The following is a 15,859-nucleotide window of genomic DNA, read 5'->3' on the forward strand; positions in this document are numbered from 1 at the left end:
GTGGCTGAGACTGAAACCAAAAGGAATAGGGGCGGGGCTCTTGGGGCGGGACTGCTTTGCCAGTTAGAGGTTTGTGTACTGTATGGGGCTCAGCAGGCGAGGAGGGTTAGGATGGTGGGCGCTAGGGGAGTCCGCTACTATAACAGACGGGGCGTGTAGCCTATAAGCACCAAGAAGGCGGGATGGGCGGAGAAAACGCGTGGAGTCGTTCCTTTTAGGCAGGCGGTGAGATTCAAAAGGGCTTTGAGTTGCCGGCAGAGCTGTGGGTAGTTACTCCTCCGGAAGGTGGTTGCGTTTATTTGGCGTCCGAGGAGTCGGAAGGGCCGAACCTCAGCGCTGAAGGCTTTCTCGCTGAAGGTCCTGAGCGGAACTGGAGGGTCGGCCTGGGGAGTCCTGCTCTCCCTCTCGGGCCCTGAGCGGGATGGCTCTCCTTGGCTACATCCCCGGACCGAGGGGCCGGCCTTACAGGGCAGACCCCTCCGTTGCCGGCCATCTTGCTAAGACTCCGCCCCTGCCATGCGCCATTCCCTTCCCCGGGCAGCCACAGTCGCTTTGCAAGTAGCCAGGTGGGCTTTTCCCAGCCAGCTGAAGAAGCTCGGGTGCGACTTTGACCCCCATCCCCAGGGCTGCTCCTCTTTTGCTTACCGACGTCCTCGCGACGGGTGGGAAGGACATCTTCACACTCCGGCTCTTGCCTTTGAGAGTCCTGTTTGTTCCTGCAGTCAGCCAGTTCATTTGTTACGAGGTCCCAGCCACTGTGGTTAGTTTATTCACTGTGTTTTACGATCCCGTATCATCGGGATAATTAAAGTAGTGGTTAAACTGAACATGGGTTTGGCCTGCTGGGTGGGCACAGACTTGTCATAGATTGAGAGAAAATCATCTAAACTCTGAATCTGATTGCATTTATGCAGAAGAAAATTGCATTCACAATTCACAGAAAGATGGCAGCCGGTAATAACACCTTACAGTGGGAGAGTATTGATGTTAGATCTGCTGCATGAGACAGACATTTATAGGTTTTCTGTTGAATGAAAAGTTATTTTTAAAGTAATAATAGTACAGCTAGTCCTCACTTAACAAGAAGTGATGGTTCAGAATTACGATGGTGCTGGGGGGAAAAATTATGACTGGTCCTCACACTTATGACCGTTGCACATCACCGCACTCACGATCATGACTTGGGTGCTTGGCAGCCGGTTTGTATTTATGACCATCACAGCGTCCCATGGTCATATGATCTCCATTTTCTACCTTCCTGGCCAGCTTCTGGCAACCAAATCAACAGGGAACCGTGTGATTCAGTTAGTGATCATGTGGTTCGCTTAATGCCTGCGGCAATTAGCTTAACAACTGCCTCAAAAAAGGTTGTAAAATCTGGTCAGATTTGCTTAATGACCACTTTGCTTAGCAACTGAAATTCTGGGCCCAATTGTGGTTGCTAAGCGAGGACTACCTGTATAGGACTTCTGAAAGATGAATCATTGTATGCATGGAATGGTCAAGGATATGGCTGCCCTTTGACTTGTCATCAGTTAGGAGATGAGAAATGTTTTTGCGGGAAAGTTGAGAACTCTACTTTTGTAATTGCTTCTTTGAGATCTGGAGGTATATGGCTTTTCATGTCAATAATCAAGATTAAAAATACGTTCTTGAAGTTCAATAATTTTTTCATAAGAATAATACAAATGTTCCTTGGCACTGGCAGAATCTTCAGGGGAAAAACCTTCAATAAAGCACTTTTCTTTGAGCCCTGGACTGATAGCTGTATTAATAATTTTAAACACAAATGTTTCCTATGTTTTGCACATTTTTTTTTGGCAGAGCTTAGGGATTGTTTTAATAATAAGCAGTTTAAAGATGTCTCAGCAGGTGGCAACATCTGGCTCATCTCAGCTAAGCAGAGTAAGCCTGGTTACTACTTGGATGGGAGATCTGTAGAGAATGCTAGGACTGAGAAATTTAAAGAAACCTAAAAGAAGGTAATAGTGGCAAAATATTGTTGCCAAGAAAACTACATGAAAAGTCCATGGAATCAGAAGGAGTTGAGCTTTACTTGACATAGAGCTTACCTTTTAGTTTAGAAATATTTTTAAATAATACAGTTCCTATTAATAGTGTCATATTTTATGTTTGCTACCATAAGGTTATATGTTCTAGAATGTATTCATTTATGAAATACAGATGAAATACTAATGAATAACTGGAAAGTCTTGGAAGGAAAAGGAAAAAGAGGATGCAAGACAGCAGCAAGACAGATTGACTCAAGTTACAGTGGCAATGGGTGCACCATTGGAAGATGTGAAGGACCAAGTTGGGGATAGAGGGTCCTGGATAAAATCCATGTGGTTGCTAAGCACTGACATTGACTTGATGGCACATAATAAATCAACTGTTAAGTCTGCAAGGAGATTCTTTGCAGGGGAAGAAAAATATACATGTTTAATCAGCCTGGGGTGTTCCATTTCTTTTTCCATTGTTTTCAGCCAGTTTCATATCATCTAACAAAATACACCTCTTGCATGGCTTGACTTTCTGAAGTGCAAAAATATATTTTAAAATTGCCCACTTTTTTATGATTGACTACAGTCAGATTAAAAAAAAGAGGCTTAAATCACTTCCAATAGTAAATTAAATCTGCTGGGAAATATTAGAAATTCAGGGCTAGTGGACAACAAGATGAGAGACTATTAAGGGGGAGAATTTCATGATTTCTGCTCTTGGAGAACCCTTTTCACAAGCCCCTGTCTAGCACATACCCTCTTTTCCCTTTCTCTGAGTGTAAGTGGTTTGTATTTTAGCACATCTTGTAACTGAAACAAGTATTTCTGACATTGTTCCATATTGATGGCTATACTTCCACTACTGTCATATTATAGTAGCTAATTACTTTTATAATTAGTTCAGAGTAATTTCGGTTAGTGATACACTTTTAAGAATCAGGAACCTAGATGATTTAAAGAATAGTGAGACGTGCTTTTTGTGCTATCTAATCCACTTAATATCTAAATATATATGTTCATGATTCCAAATGTAAGCTGCAAGTGATATCGAATACACTTTTAGTTTTTTTAAATCAGCCAGCTAGTTTTTGTTCTTCCTCATTTTTCACTACGTTTAGTCCATGGAGATAAAGTGTAGTTCTATAGCTTGCTGCATGAAAATCAAGACAGAATCATAGTTGGGGAACAAATAAATAGTGTTATCTAAACTTTAATAAAAATGAAAACCTATAGAAAACTACACGTTTCTTAATATTACTAAACTTACCCAAATGCACAGACCCAAAATTTAATGCAATTCCTCTCCCCCAATCCCTCTGATCTGACAGAAAAAAAACGTCTGTGAGTCCTTTTTTCTATTCTCAGTTAATCTAAGAAAACAAAAAGTAAATAATCTGGGGAAAACTCTTCTTTATCAACAGTATTGCAATACACCTCAATAAACTGATAGGATAAAAATATTAATCCATAACTTAAAAACATGGTCCTAAGTGGCCTGAGCATTCTGTGTCTAGGGGAAAAAAACTACAGTAATGCACAGTGCCAGTTAGAATTATATCTTACAGTACTCAGATTCATGATCATCAAGAAGTTCTGCTAAAGTCATTGGGCTTAAGTAAGTGGACATAAGATTATGGTGATTCGTAGCTGTACTAATTCCAAGACGTTTGTCATATTTTCAATATATGATTTATTTTAAAAATAATTATATAGCATTTAAGAGGTATCCATTTGGAAGTTGCTTTGTTTTTATAGAAGTGTCTGATGATGCTCACACTCATGCCTTCTGGAGATAACAGATGTGTACTTTCTAGCTGGGTTTGCTTGCTTATTTGTTCTGCTAACATTGATCCTCTTTATTCTGAGTTATGATGTAATGATGTCTTTACTCCCGACTTGGCTTTCAGTTTTGAGATCTGTTTGATAGAGAGGCAGTTGTCAATGATACTAGTTGGCAATTGACACGAGCAGTTTCAGGGTGTTGACAAAGCCATATGGTCTGCATGGATTGATAATTTTGGGAATGAACTTGCTCATATGAATGTTTCAACATGTGTCCAGATTGCAACTCATGTTTAGACATCTCCCAGAGTAGATAAGCATTACAGTGATTTACAAGGTGGGAATGTGCTGAAGAAGGATTATTGTGTGGTTGCCAAAACCTACGGCATCCCAATATTATGTGAGCTTAAAGCCTTAAAAGACAGTCAGAATATAGCCATCATGCCAAGTTATTGGATCTATTTTTCTTCCATGTAGCATGTAAAACCATTAACATTACTGATTTGACAGTGATATAAGGAGAGATGCATATATCTGCATTTATTTTCAACTCATAATGTAGTTGGGACTCCTGAGATACATCCCTCCTGTTAGCTTACAAAATTGTTGCATAAAAAGGTTGTACCTTGATTTAAAATACAGACATGCTGGAGACCAGATTAATTGGCTTTTAGTTTTGTTGGGACTTGACCCTTAGTTGTAATTCTGACCCTGGTGATAACGTCCCTTAGTTGCAATTATCACTCTAGTGGTAATGTAGATTCCACTAGCATTTACCTAGTTTACATCAACTGTTGTTTCAAGGCCATTAACATTTCTTGTTATTTGGATACTATTGTAAGTCTTTAAGATTAGTAATACACTGGGCCATACTGTGGGAATGGCCTCATAGGGTGCGTTATCAGTGTTCCAAATGGCCCCCAAGGATTGCAGTATATGTATATGTGAATAAGTGCAATATTTATATGTGAACAGTACTTGTTTGCAATAGGGCTGTGCAGCAATCTGCATTCAAAGGGAAAAAAATGAGTAGGAATGCACGTGAGCGCATATGTCACATCTTTTGGCAATACCTTAAAGAGGCATTATCTTTTCCTGGGTTCCTGCACAAGCCCACTTAAATCATTTTCCCTTTCTTTCAGATCATTGCACAGACCTACATTGCACACAAGTGAACGTACCACAAAATCATGATAGGCCTTGATTTGCATATATACATGTATACACATATTCACACTATAGCAAATATCAATTAGCCACCACATACCATGTAAAATGAAACTGTTGACATAGGATAAATGGGGTTGTATTAGATTTTGATTTTTGTACTTCAGTGTTGATTGCTCCTAATATAAAAAGTTGGGTTGACACAGCAAATGGTGGCTATATGAGTACTTTCTGATTATATGTTCACTAGTGAATTTCATTCATGTATCCCTGATATGTATCTAGTCATTCTCTGGACCTTTAAACAGCAATCTGGATGCTGATACTGATTCTAAAGTCTGGGTATGGAATAAAAATATACAGTGAAATCTCGATTTACTGGACCTTGATGCAGCAGACTTCACATGCAACAGACCAAATTTCCTTAGTGATTTATGTAATTTGCTTAATGACATCATCATGCAAGTGGCATTATATTTGTAATATAATTTAATTAGATTATCTGTTGGACCAGCCAGTATATATTACCATTTTAAAAATGTTTTTGTTCATTGTTCTTGTGTACTTTTAAAGAACATTGCAATAAGAAGGAAAAAAAGTCATGCAAATGATGTAAAATGACACAAATTACGCAATTTCATATTTAATGGGCATTCATAAATAAGGGATACCCCCTCAGCTAAAACGAGGTTTCACTGTATTTAGGAGTCTGCTCGGCTTTGGCAGGATAAACCAGTTGATACCAATCTTGTGTTTAAATGCTAATATATAGGCAAATGAGGGAATTGTTATATATAGATATATATATTTAAAAAGAATATCTAATCCAAGGACTCTCATTGACCAGCTTCTGCTTAACAACTTGTTGTTCATACTCTTCATCTTAGAAAGCAGCAAAAGAACAATGATTATCAGTCATGCATTCCAATACATATCCTTTCATACAGCATTATATCATCATAAGAGAAAGGGGTGAGAGGAGGAATGAGAATAAAGTATGGGGAAATTAACAATAAAGCACATTTCAATCAAAAATTCATTTTTTAATATTGTTTTTTTAAAGGATTTTAGAGTTTTTTTTTCATTTGTCTTTTTACTTTGTTTCATGCAATATTTCACAGTCCCAATCCCACAGGTTTTTTTCAACTTTTTTTTCCAAACAAGTAGGAAAAAAGAAATAAAGAAGCTGAGGAATTATTATTTTGATGTCATTTCTTTGTCAAGCAGGACCAAAATATCAGAAGAAAATGCTTAATTTTTATCAATTATTTTTGTCCTTTTTTTGTTTTATTATTTCTTTTTTTTTTATCTCTGCAGGCAGTAATATTAGGGTTTGGTATAACCAGCAAGCACTCCTCTTTGTGTGTGTGTGGTGTATGTGTGTATGTGTGTGTGTGTGTGTGTTGGGGATGTGTATTTGTGTGCATATCTCCCTCTTAAAATGTCAGGTCACAAACTTTTTTTAAAACATTAAATTAATTAGGTAAATTGAGATGATAAAACTCATCAATAGAAGCCCAGGGTTGTCTTTTTGTTTACTTTGCATCTTTTTAAAAGGTTTTTGTTTCTTAAACATTTCCAGAATGTCTTTGCTAAGGTTGACAGGCTCCGTCCTGCCCCTCCCATCGGCCCCAGGGGAAAGTGGCTTCTGGTCCTCCTTCGCAGAGGCATAGTTAGGCGAAGCCCGGGGCTCTTGGGCGGCCCAGTTTCCCCACACCTGAGAGCGTTTTCTTTTGTAATTTCTGAGTGACGTCCCTCCCTCCCACCCTCAAATCACTCACCACACACAACTTGATCTGTAAAAGATAAGCATGCTCTGATCTCCCAGACCCTCTCTTCCCTAGCCTCCCCCCCAACCCCCAGACCCTTGCTCCCTCCCGACCCCAGATTCCCCCAACAAAAGATAAAAAGTTTCTTCCCACAATCGCAGGGTTCTCCTCGGGGATACCTTCCGCAGTCAGCTGGCAGTTCGCTTGCTTTTCATTCTTCCTCTCGCCTTCCCCCAACCTGGGGATCTTCTCCCTTCTGGGTATGTGTGTGGAGTGCGTGTGTGGCGCGTGCGCGCACGTGTAAGGTGAAGCCACTTGTAGGTTAGCAGCAGTCGTCCTCGTCGGTTTCGCTATAAGGTTCGTGCAGTCCTTTGCGTGACCCTGTCCCGCGCGACTTGGCTGGTCCGTGTGAGTGATAGTATCCATTGGGGAGCCGCCGCCCGTGCCTGTAGGGGGAGAGAGAGGACGAGCCGCCGCCCACCCGGGAAGTTCTGGGCGAACGTCCTGAGCTGCTCCCCTGCGGCGGCGGCGGCTGCACGGCCTCGTAGGGAAAGGCTTCCTCGCCGGCGGGGCTGCCGTAGTCCCGACTCCGATAGTAACCACTGCCGTGGCGAGGCCCCGGCGGGAGCTCTGAGACCTGTGGGGCTGACCACCGGCTACTGGCATGGCGGTAGCCGCGAGGCGAATCATTTCGCGGCGGGACAGTGTGTCGCTCCATAGCCGGAGACCTACTGCGCCGCTCGGAGACGTGGTGCTCAGCAGGCAGCGAGGGGTAGCGCCGAGGGGCCGGGCTGGATATTCGGCTGGGATGCACAGACGGCGGTTGCTGCTGGGCCCCTGTGTTGATGGCCTTGCGGACCACGGGGGAGTAGGAGATATGTGGCCGGGGTGTAGAAGGGGTCTGTGGGAGCTGGCGGCGTCCTCGCCTCGGGGTGCTGGTGCCAGACGTTGAGAGGACTGGACTCCCACTTACGGAACTACTGCCCTACACGAAAATTGAAACAAAGGAAATCAAAAAGAAAAAATATACAAGGAAAATCAAACAAGAAGAGACAGAAGGAAAACGGGGCCGGATTGGAGGTGGGTGGGGGTGAGGTTTGGGTGACACAGAGACAAGGGCAAAGGAGGGGGGGAGGAAGGCAAGGAATAAAAATAAATGAATGGGTAAGTAATTAAAGCAACAGCCACATCAGGGTGGATTAGAAATTGAGGGTAGGAAGGCAAGGGAAACACAAAGGACAATAATAATTATTCATAATTAAAAAAAATCCAAAGGAAACCAAAAGCAAAAAAGAGAAATGGAATTTTTGTAAGTTCCAAGGATTAAAAAGTAGTAAAAAGCTTTTAAATGTATTTGTGTTTTTCCAAAAGAAAGAAACAAAGGGTGGGGGGAGCAATTTATTAAATACAAAAGAAACAAAATATTTGGAGGAGCAAGGTGGGGTAGGATGCATTTGCAAAGCATGTTATCAAAAAGTGAATAGCAGGGAACAAACTTAAAGAGAAAAGATTTGAAGTTGAAAAGGGGTGGTAAATTGGGATAAATAGGGACAGGATTTAGGAAATGACAGGAAGTGGGAGAGAGGATTTAACAGGAAAGATGAGGGAAATCTGGAATCATTTGTAACAGCCAGACCCTTGAAGGAGACTGCAGAGTGTTGATGTCCTCTACCTGATACGTCTGATCATCAAGCGTTTGTTCGTGTTGCTTACATGCTAATTGTAAGATCATGCACTGTTTTCACTATGTACACACTACTTTAATCCAACATACAGCCCCACCTCTGATTTCCTAAAAGGCAATGAGATCCATGGAGGAAAAGGAGTTCTTTGCTTCTGTCATACAGCTTGCCTTTGCTAAATAAATGTTAGGTAGCAGTAGCAATAGCACTGCTGTTCTTTCAGTTTTAAAAGAGCTGGGTAATCTGGAGTACAGCTGGCAGAGTCAAGTACTTGTGATGCATTTAGGGGGCCATCAAGAGACATCTGTTTGACTTTCACTTTTTATGATTCCCATCATGTGTGTGAAGTAAGGCGGCAGCCTATCCATGGTAAGGCATTTGGTTATGGCATGTACTCAGGCAGGTCTGAATAAGTCGGAAGCAATGTGTGCCTTCTTTAACATAACAGAGCCCAGAGCCAACTAACAGTCCATCCTCAGTAGCAATTCCCAGTTAGCTACATTTTGATTTATACTGTTTCCTCCAAATAAGATAAATTTCTATCAGCTCATCATAGTATATCTGAAAATAATGTACGTTGTAAGAAGCACCAATTCACAGAAATGTTCAAGGTTGAGACTGTTAGATTCATGGATATTAACATTATTAATATATATGTAAAATTGGTTGACTGGAGTTTTCAAGGTAAGGGCTCATGCATGCTTTCATGATCTGTGACTTATACCTGCAAAACACTCTTAATTCCCCATCCTTTTTTCTTTACTCTTCAAGAACTATTGATTTCACACAGGTCATTCAAAACATTTATTTGAGCTTCTCTCCTGCTATGTGAAGTTAATATAAATGAACCCAAAAATAAAATATGCACTCTAAGCAAGATACATTTTACAATTATAAACAGAATAATCCACAACTAGCTGATTTTCTTGACATCATTCATGTGAAACAAATTCCAAGTCTTTGAACTGAATAAGGAGCACAGTAGGCCTGACAACAGGCACCCAGAGCACCTGCCATGGTTTTAGAAGCACAGACAACAGGATGCTTGACCACAGTAATTTATTGGCTGCTAGTACGTGGAAAAGCTTCTCAGTATCTTGTTCACTGTCATCTGGTTAATGATGAAGCATGGACTCTTCAAAATAACTGATAGTATCCCATCAGTGCTTGGTAGTTTGCTATTTCAAGAGACAAAGTACTAGCTGAGTATAGTATACACTTTATTCCATTTAATTTCCTGCCCTCTTGGTCTACAGGGATGAATTGCACCTCCACAATAACAGGCTGCAAGTAATCTGCTCAAAACAAGAGGTAAGATGAACCATACAAAATTGCTTAATATAAATTTATTTATTTAATTTTATCACTGCCTATCTCCCCCTCAAAGGAGGGACTCTGGGCAGTTTACAATAAAAACATAAATAAATTGTATTTAATGGTTTTGTTTTTCATTGTTTTGAATGCTTGGTTTCTGTTATTTTCATTGTGTGCACCGCCCAGAGTCACAAGTGTGAGATAAGCAGCTCTATAAATTTAATAAAATTAATAAATATCCATAGGGTTGATGGTACAGATCAATTATTTCTGCAAGAATCTTTAGTGGCCTGTAACAATACACTGGAAGACACTGGAATGCCAAGCCATGTTAAAGCATCTTGTTGTATGGCCTGGACAGTTGGGCCATCATCAGCAGGGAAGCCCTGAGCCTATCATGCCAATTAAGTTTTACTCTAAATATTTAGTACAATGCTTGGGGCCTTCGGAAAGGGGTATGCTACCTTTAGGATACAGGGAGGACAGAGATGGAGATATCCATACATCTGAGACTGGGTGAGACTCAGCCTTTGTCTGATGTCAAAACAGAGGACAAATGTCAGTGATGATAAGATCAGCCAAAAGGATTATTGTCCTTGGCTAGATTGTGCAGGAAGTATGGGCTTTAGGCTAGAATGAATTATGCTGTCTGTAGAGGAGTACATTTCCTCAGACATTGGGCCCAAAGTTAAAACTCTGATGACATGTGTATACTATGTATGAAGAGGTGACATATGGATTCACATAGAGGAGATATCTCTCAGATAAAAAACTTCTGCTGATACTGATCTTTCATAGAACCCTGGCAGTGATGGCATGAGTTACCCAAATAACCCTCATCAAACATATAAGGTATAAAGAATGCCTGTCAGATGATAGGAGCTTAGTATTTAGTATTTCTATTTGGTATGTGCATATAACTAAGCACAGATAAGACCAATTTTTCTCCTACAGCCAATGCCTGGTGAGGCAGGTTGGGCTGAGAGAAAGTGACTGGCCCAAAGTTACCCAGTGAGCTTTCATGGCTGAGCATGGACTAGAATCTGGATCCCCCTACTCCAACCATTTAACTACTACATCACACTGGCTTTCACTTACTGCCACATTTTATACATTTGTGGAATATAAATCTAATAAACAGAATTTTCAAAAAAGGATCTTCAAGGGTATAAAAATAGGGCAAATCACTACAGTGACTCTACATGGCAATGTTTTCTAATCTAGTCTCAAGCATGTGTGTATAACGTATGTGGGCATTGATGATTATGTGCCATCATGTTGGCATCGACTCTTAGCAATCACATAGATAGAATTTCTCCAGGAGGATCTGTCCGCACCCTGGTCCTTTAGGTCTTCTAACGGTGATCCATTGCCACTACACTTGAGTCCATCCACCTTGCTGCTGGTTTTTCTTTCCACCTTTCCCAGCATTATAGACTTCTCCAGAGAGCTAGGTCTTCACCATCAAGTGTGCATAATTTGAACCTGGTCATTTGTGCCTCAAGTAAGAACTTTAGGTAGATTTGTACAATGGTACATTGTACTTTCACTTTCACACTTTCACAACTTTCACTTCCATAGAGCATCACAGGGAAAATTATTGCCTATCTGATTCCGATCTCTGTAGGTATAGACACATCCCAGCATCGCATATCTTTTCCAAAGCCTTCATTGTTATTCTACCAAGTGCTAGTCTGCATCATATTCCTTGACCTTTACTGTTGATAATTGACCTTAAAGACAGAAGCTATCCACCACTTCAGTATCTTCACTGTTAATTCTAAGGCTGGTTGTTGTACCTGTTGTCATTAGTAGATCATACTACTAATACTCTTAGTCCCATTTTTTTTCACCGTGCTCCCTGATGTTCATTACTAGAGACTGAAGATCATTGGAATTTTCAGCTAGTAGGGTGGTATCATGAATAGAGCAGAAGTTACTGATGTTTCTTCATACAATTTTAAAACCACACTCTTCTAATCCAGCTTCCCTTAGTATATATTCCACATATAGGTTGAATAAGGAAGAGGAGAGTATATAGCCTTGTCTTTTTCCTTTGCTAACCAGGAGCAGGCCTATTTTGCTATGTTCTGGCCTTACTGTGGTCTCCTGACCTGTGTATAGCTTTCACATGAGGACAATGAGATGTTCTGGGATTCCCATTTTTCTGAGCACATTCTACAGCTTGACATAATTGACACAATCCAAGGCCCTTTTATAATCAATGAAACTTCTTTTTGGTATTCTTTGGCTTTCTCAATTATCCAGCATGCATCAGCAGTAATCTCTCATGTTCCTTGGCCTTTTCTAAAGCCAGCTTGAACATCTGGCATCTCCCTTTCCATGCAGGGCTCTAATCTGCATTGGATGATCCTAGTTATTAGTTTGCTAGCATGTGAAATTAAAGGTATTGTGTGATAGTTTGCACACTGTTAAGTCTCCTTTCTTTGTATTGGTATGTACATTGACCTCTTCCAATCAGTTGGCCACTGGGTTGTTTTCCAGATTTGTTGACATACTTGGTTATAACCTTTACTGATTCTTCTGTTGCTTATCATATTTCTGTAGACATTTCATCAGTTCCTGTAGCCTTCTGGCTTGGTAATGACCAGAGTGCTGATCTAACTTCATCATCTAATATTACAGGTTCTTGTAAGTAAGAAATATTTTCTACGTCATCTTGGATGTTGACATTTCTACTGTACAGTATTTCAGTATACTTGTTCCATCTCTGTTTTATCTTCTTTGAATCAGTTTTTATTTGTCCATTGGCATTTTTTAACATACCAATTTGAGGTTTGGAACGCCTTCTAAGTTCAGAGATCTTTTGGAAGACCTTCCTTTTTCCATGTCTGTTTCCATTTTCAGTGTCTTTACAGATGCTGTTGTAATACTGCTTGTTGTTAGCTCTCTGAAATTCTTTGTTAAGTTCCTTCCTGAGAATGTTGTCTTTATTGGCTTTGGCTTCTGTTCTCTTCATAGCAATTTCCACAGTTTGCACTGACATCCAATTTGCTTTCTTCTGTTTCTTGATATTTGGCAGTCTTTTTTCAGATTCATCCTTAACAACTCCTTTAAGTTCATTCCTTTTTTTAATATAAAGGTTTATTAACTTTTTCAGCATATACATAAAATACATAAAAACTAAAAAGAATAAAACAAAGAATACAACAAGAAAAAAGAAAACTAAGAAAGTGCAAAAACACAAAGAAAACTATTACCTGGTGACTTCTGACTTTCTACAACAAAGATATACATAACTCATTATCAATCTCTTACTCTAATTTAAACTGATAAACATTATTTCTACAAAGCATTTCCATCTCTATATGATGTTCTCCTCTGAAACTATCTCTCCCTCTAAAAAAAATAAAGAACCTTTTCTAACATAATTATTCACCTAATAAGCAAATATTATCTTACTTCACTAAAATTTTACTCCTCTCTGCCTACTAAAATAACAAAAAATAAATTGTTTACATTTGGCTAATGTCCTTTTACCCAAGGTAAAATCATTATCCCCAAAGCAAAAACATCAGTCTAAACCTTTAAGAGACCATCCTGATAAATACATTTAAACAATTATCTGACTTCAAAATAGACTAAGAGACATTTACATATCTCAGTATTACACACAAAGCTTTCCCCTTACAAGTCTCAAATTCAGCAGCCAGCCTTGATTCTTTGTCTTGATTTTCGAGGAACGCAGCCAATCATATCTCTCCCTTTGCACCTGAAATTCTTCCTTCTTCAGAATCACAATTAACTCTCCACAGTCCAATTTTTATCCCTTCACTTTTTGACTTGGAAATATTAATCCTCATTTTCTACTTTGAAGAAGGAGCACTACTCTCAAAGTAGTTTTCACTCTTGTCTTCTTTTTCAAGTTGGTGGTAGGCTTTAGACTCCACAAGTTCTAAGAGAACAGGTCAAGATAGAGTTCTTTAAAGATCGCTTTCATTTCTTCCATGTCTCTCCACAGTGTATTATCAGGAGAAAAAAGATGTAAACAAGAGCCGTTCTCAGGAAAGCAGAGGCAGATAGCTCAAAATTCAACTCCGCAGATTCAGCGAAGTAGATAAATCTTTTATAATCCTCAAAACATTAAGAAAATTGCAACAAAACAGCAAAAATCTTTAAATCCCAATATTATGATTTAAATATTAAAAAAGCCAACTTTCCAAATTAATAAATTCCAAAAATAATGAAAATCACCTAGAGGTTCGCATTTCTTTGTTGCAAAAGGCCTCTCTTCGGTAACAAATAAACAACAACAAAAAAACCCCTTGTTTTAGAAATGGGGTGGCAAGATTTAGTGTCCGTTTTATGGTTTTGGAGCAGCCCCGAACTTGATGACAGTCCCACTTCCCAGCATTGTCAATCACGGATTGATCGCAGGGGCTCAATTCCACAACCCCCCCGCCCACCCATAAGAAAATGCTGTCCGGAGAACAAAAGGGATGATTTCCTGGATTCTCCTTACCTCTGGAGAATTCTTCAGGCTGCAGGGACCCAGCCTGTGCTCAAAATGCTGCAACGCTGGTGCTGCTTAAAAAAGCAGTACCACTCAATCTGCCATTCCCCACAGGAAGCCCCTTTAGGTTCATTCCCAGTTAATGAGATTCAGGACTTCAGAGAGTGATTCCTGCTGTTGTTGTAAAAAATTGTGGGTATATGCTCAAGAACATGGTGTGGAAGCTGGTTGGCTTTATCACTTTAGCCTAAACTGGAATTTATGTATTTATTTATTTAGCAGATTTATATAGCTACCCTTCTCACAGAATGTGACTCTGGGCGGCATATAAACTTGAACATGAGCAATTCAAGATCTTTTCCATAGTCAGCCCGTCTACTTCTTTGCTGTTATAACTGGGCTCTTCTATATCCTTCCACCAATAATATAGTCAATTTGATTTCTGTGTACTCTGTCTGGTGATGCCCATGTATGTAAGTATTGTTTTGGTGTTTGAAGACTGTGTTAGCAACACATACATCACTGGAGTGGTGGAAATTCTCCTGGTTCATTTTGGTTTCCTAGGCCATACAGTCAAACTACATTTTCCTCAGTATTTCCAACTTTGGCATTCCAGTCTCCAACCATCTTGCTTGCAAGTTCTGTTGATTTAAAATTAACCTGATCATAAAATTTATCAACTTCCTCTTCTGCATCAGTAGCTGGAGCATAAACTTGAATAATTGTCATATTAAAGGGTTGTCCATGAAGACTAATTGATATTGACTGGTCAATACTTGATATGACCAAGTATTGTTCTTGCTATACCCTTCCAAACTATGAAAGCCATGCCATTCCTACTTTGTCTTTCATATCCTGAGTTATAAATAGTGAGATCTTCTAAGTGAAAGTTTCCAATTTCCAATTCCTTTCCATTCCATCTCAATTTGCTGATGGTATGGTTAAGAAGCTTCAGTGGTTCAGTTCTACATCTCAGATACTCTGCATGTGTCAAAAATGGAATGACTCCACTACCTTTTGATAGAATGAGCCTGAGCAGGTTCCTAAAATTTACCCCAAAAATGGGGTGCTGAAGGTCACAGATATTCCCTATAGCATATTTGCAAATTGGTTAAGGGACAAAATTGCTCTTCTCTATGCCAGTGTGGTTGGGACCTCAATTTCCAGCATGGCACCAATTTGGTTTGGCCATGAACTTGCAGCTACCCTTGAATTGTGCATGGATCTTTCCCCATAGCCAATCACCACTAAGTCCTAATAAGGTATTCAGTGAACTTCCTGGTCCAGCATCATGGGATCAGTTTCATCTTTTGAAGACAAAAGTTGTAGATAAGATACTTTAAATGTTTCATCCAGCAATAAATCCTCTCAATCTCCTCTAAGATTCAATCTAGCTGGAGAGAATTGAATGAGTCCACGTTTGGGTAAACATTCCATTCTCTCTGATACTTATATCTGCAGGAGGATGCCATTAGGAGGTTTGGAGTAAGGTGTCATCAATATACTAATGTAACCAGCCTCTATATCTTGGTATTATCCTAGTCAAAAAAGACTGGGTGCGTCTTTAAAAAGTACTGGATACACTGGTGAATAGATAAGAGACGACAAGCTGAATCTCAACAAGATGAAGGGAATTAGAAAAGTTGTAAGTTCTGAACAGGATTATAC

General features: G+C 39.7%; 1 protein-coding gene across 1 annotated transcript in view; it reads right to left on the reverse strand.

Moving 5' to 3' along the window:
* Positions 1 to 6,826: 6,826 nt before the first annotated feature.
* CACNA1A (calcium voltage-gated channel subunit alpha1 A) overlaps positions 6,827 to 15,859 on the reverse strand; it is a 269,796-nt gene continuing 260,763 nt past the window's right edge. The window contains exon 46 of the mRNA XM_063292909.1: positions 6,827 to 7,706. Within this exon, the coding sequence (XP_063148979.1) occupies positions 7,044 to 7,706 (663 nt within the window). The 3' untranslated portion in view covers positions 6,827 to 7,043. The remainder of the gene's footprint in view (positions 7,707 to 15,859) is intronic.

This window comes from Candoia aspera, chromosome 2 (assembly GCF_035149785.1).
Source record: "Candoia aspera isolate rCanAsp1 chromosome 2, rCanAsp1.hap2, whole genome shotgun sequence".
NCBI classification, from domain to species: domain Eukaryota; kingdom Metazoa; phylum Chordata; class Lepidosauria; order Squamata; family Boidae; genus Candoia; species Candoia aspera.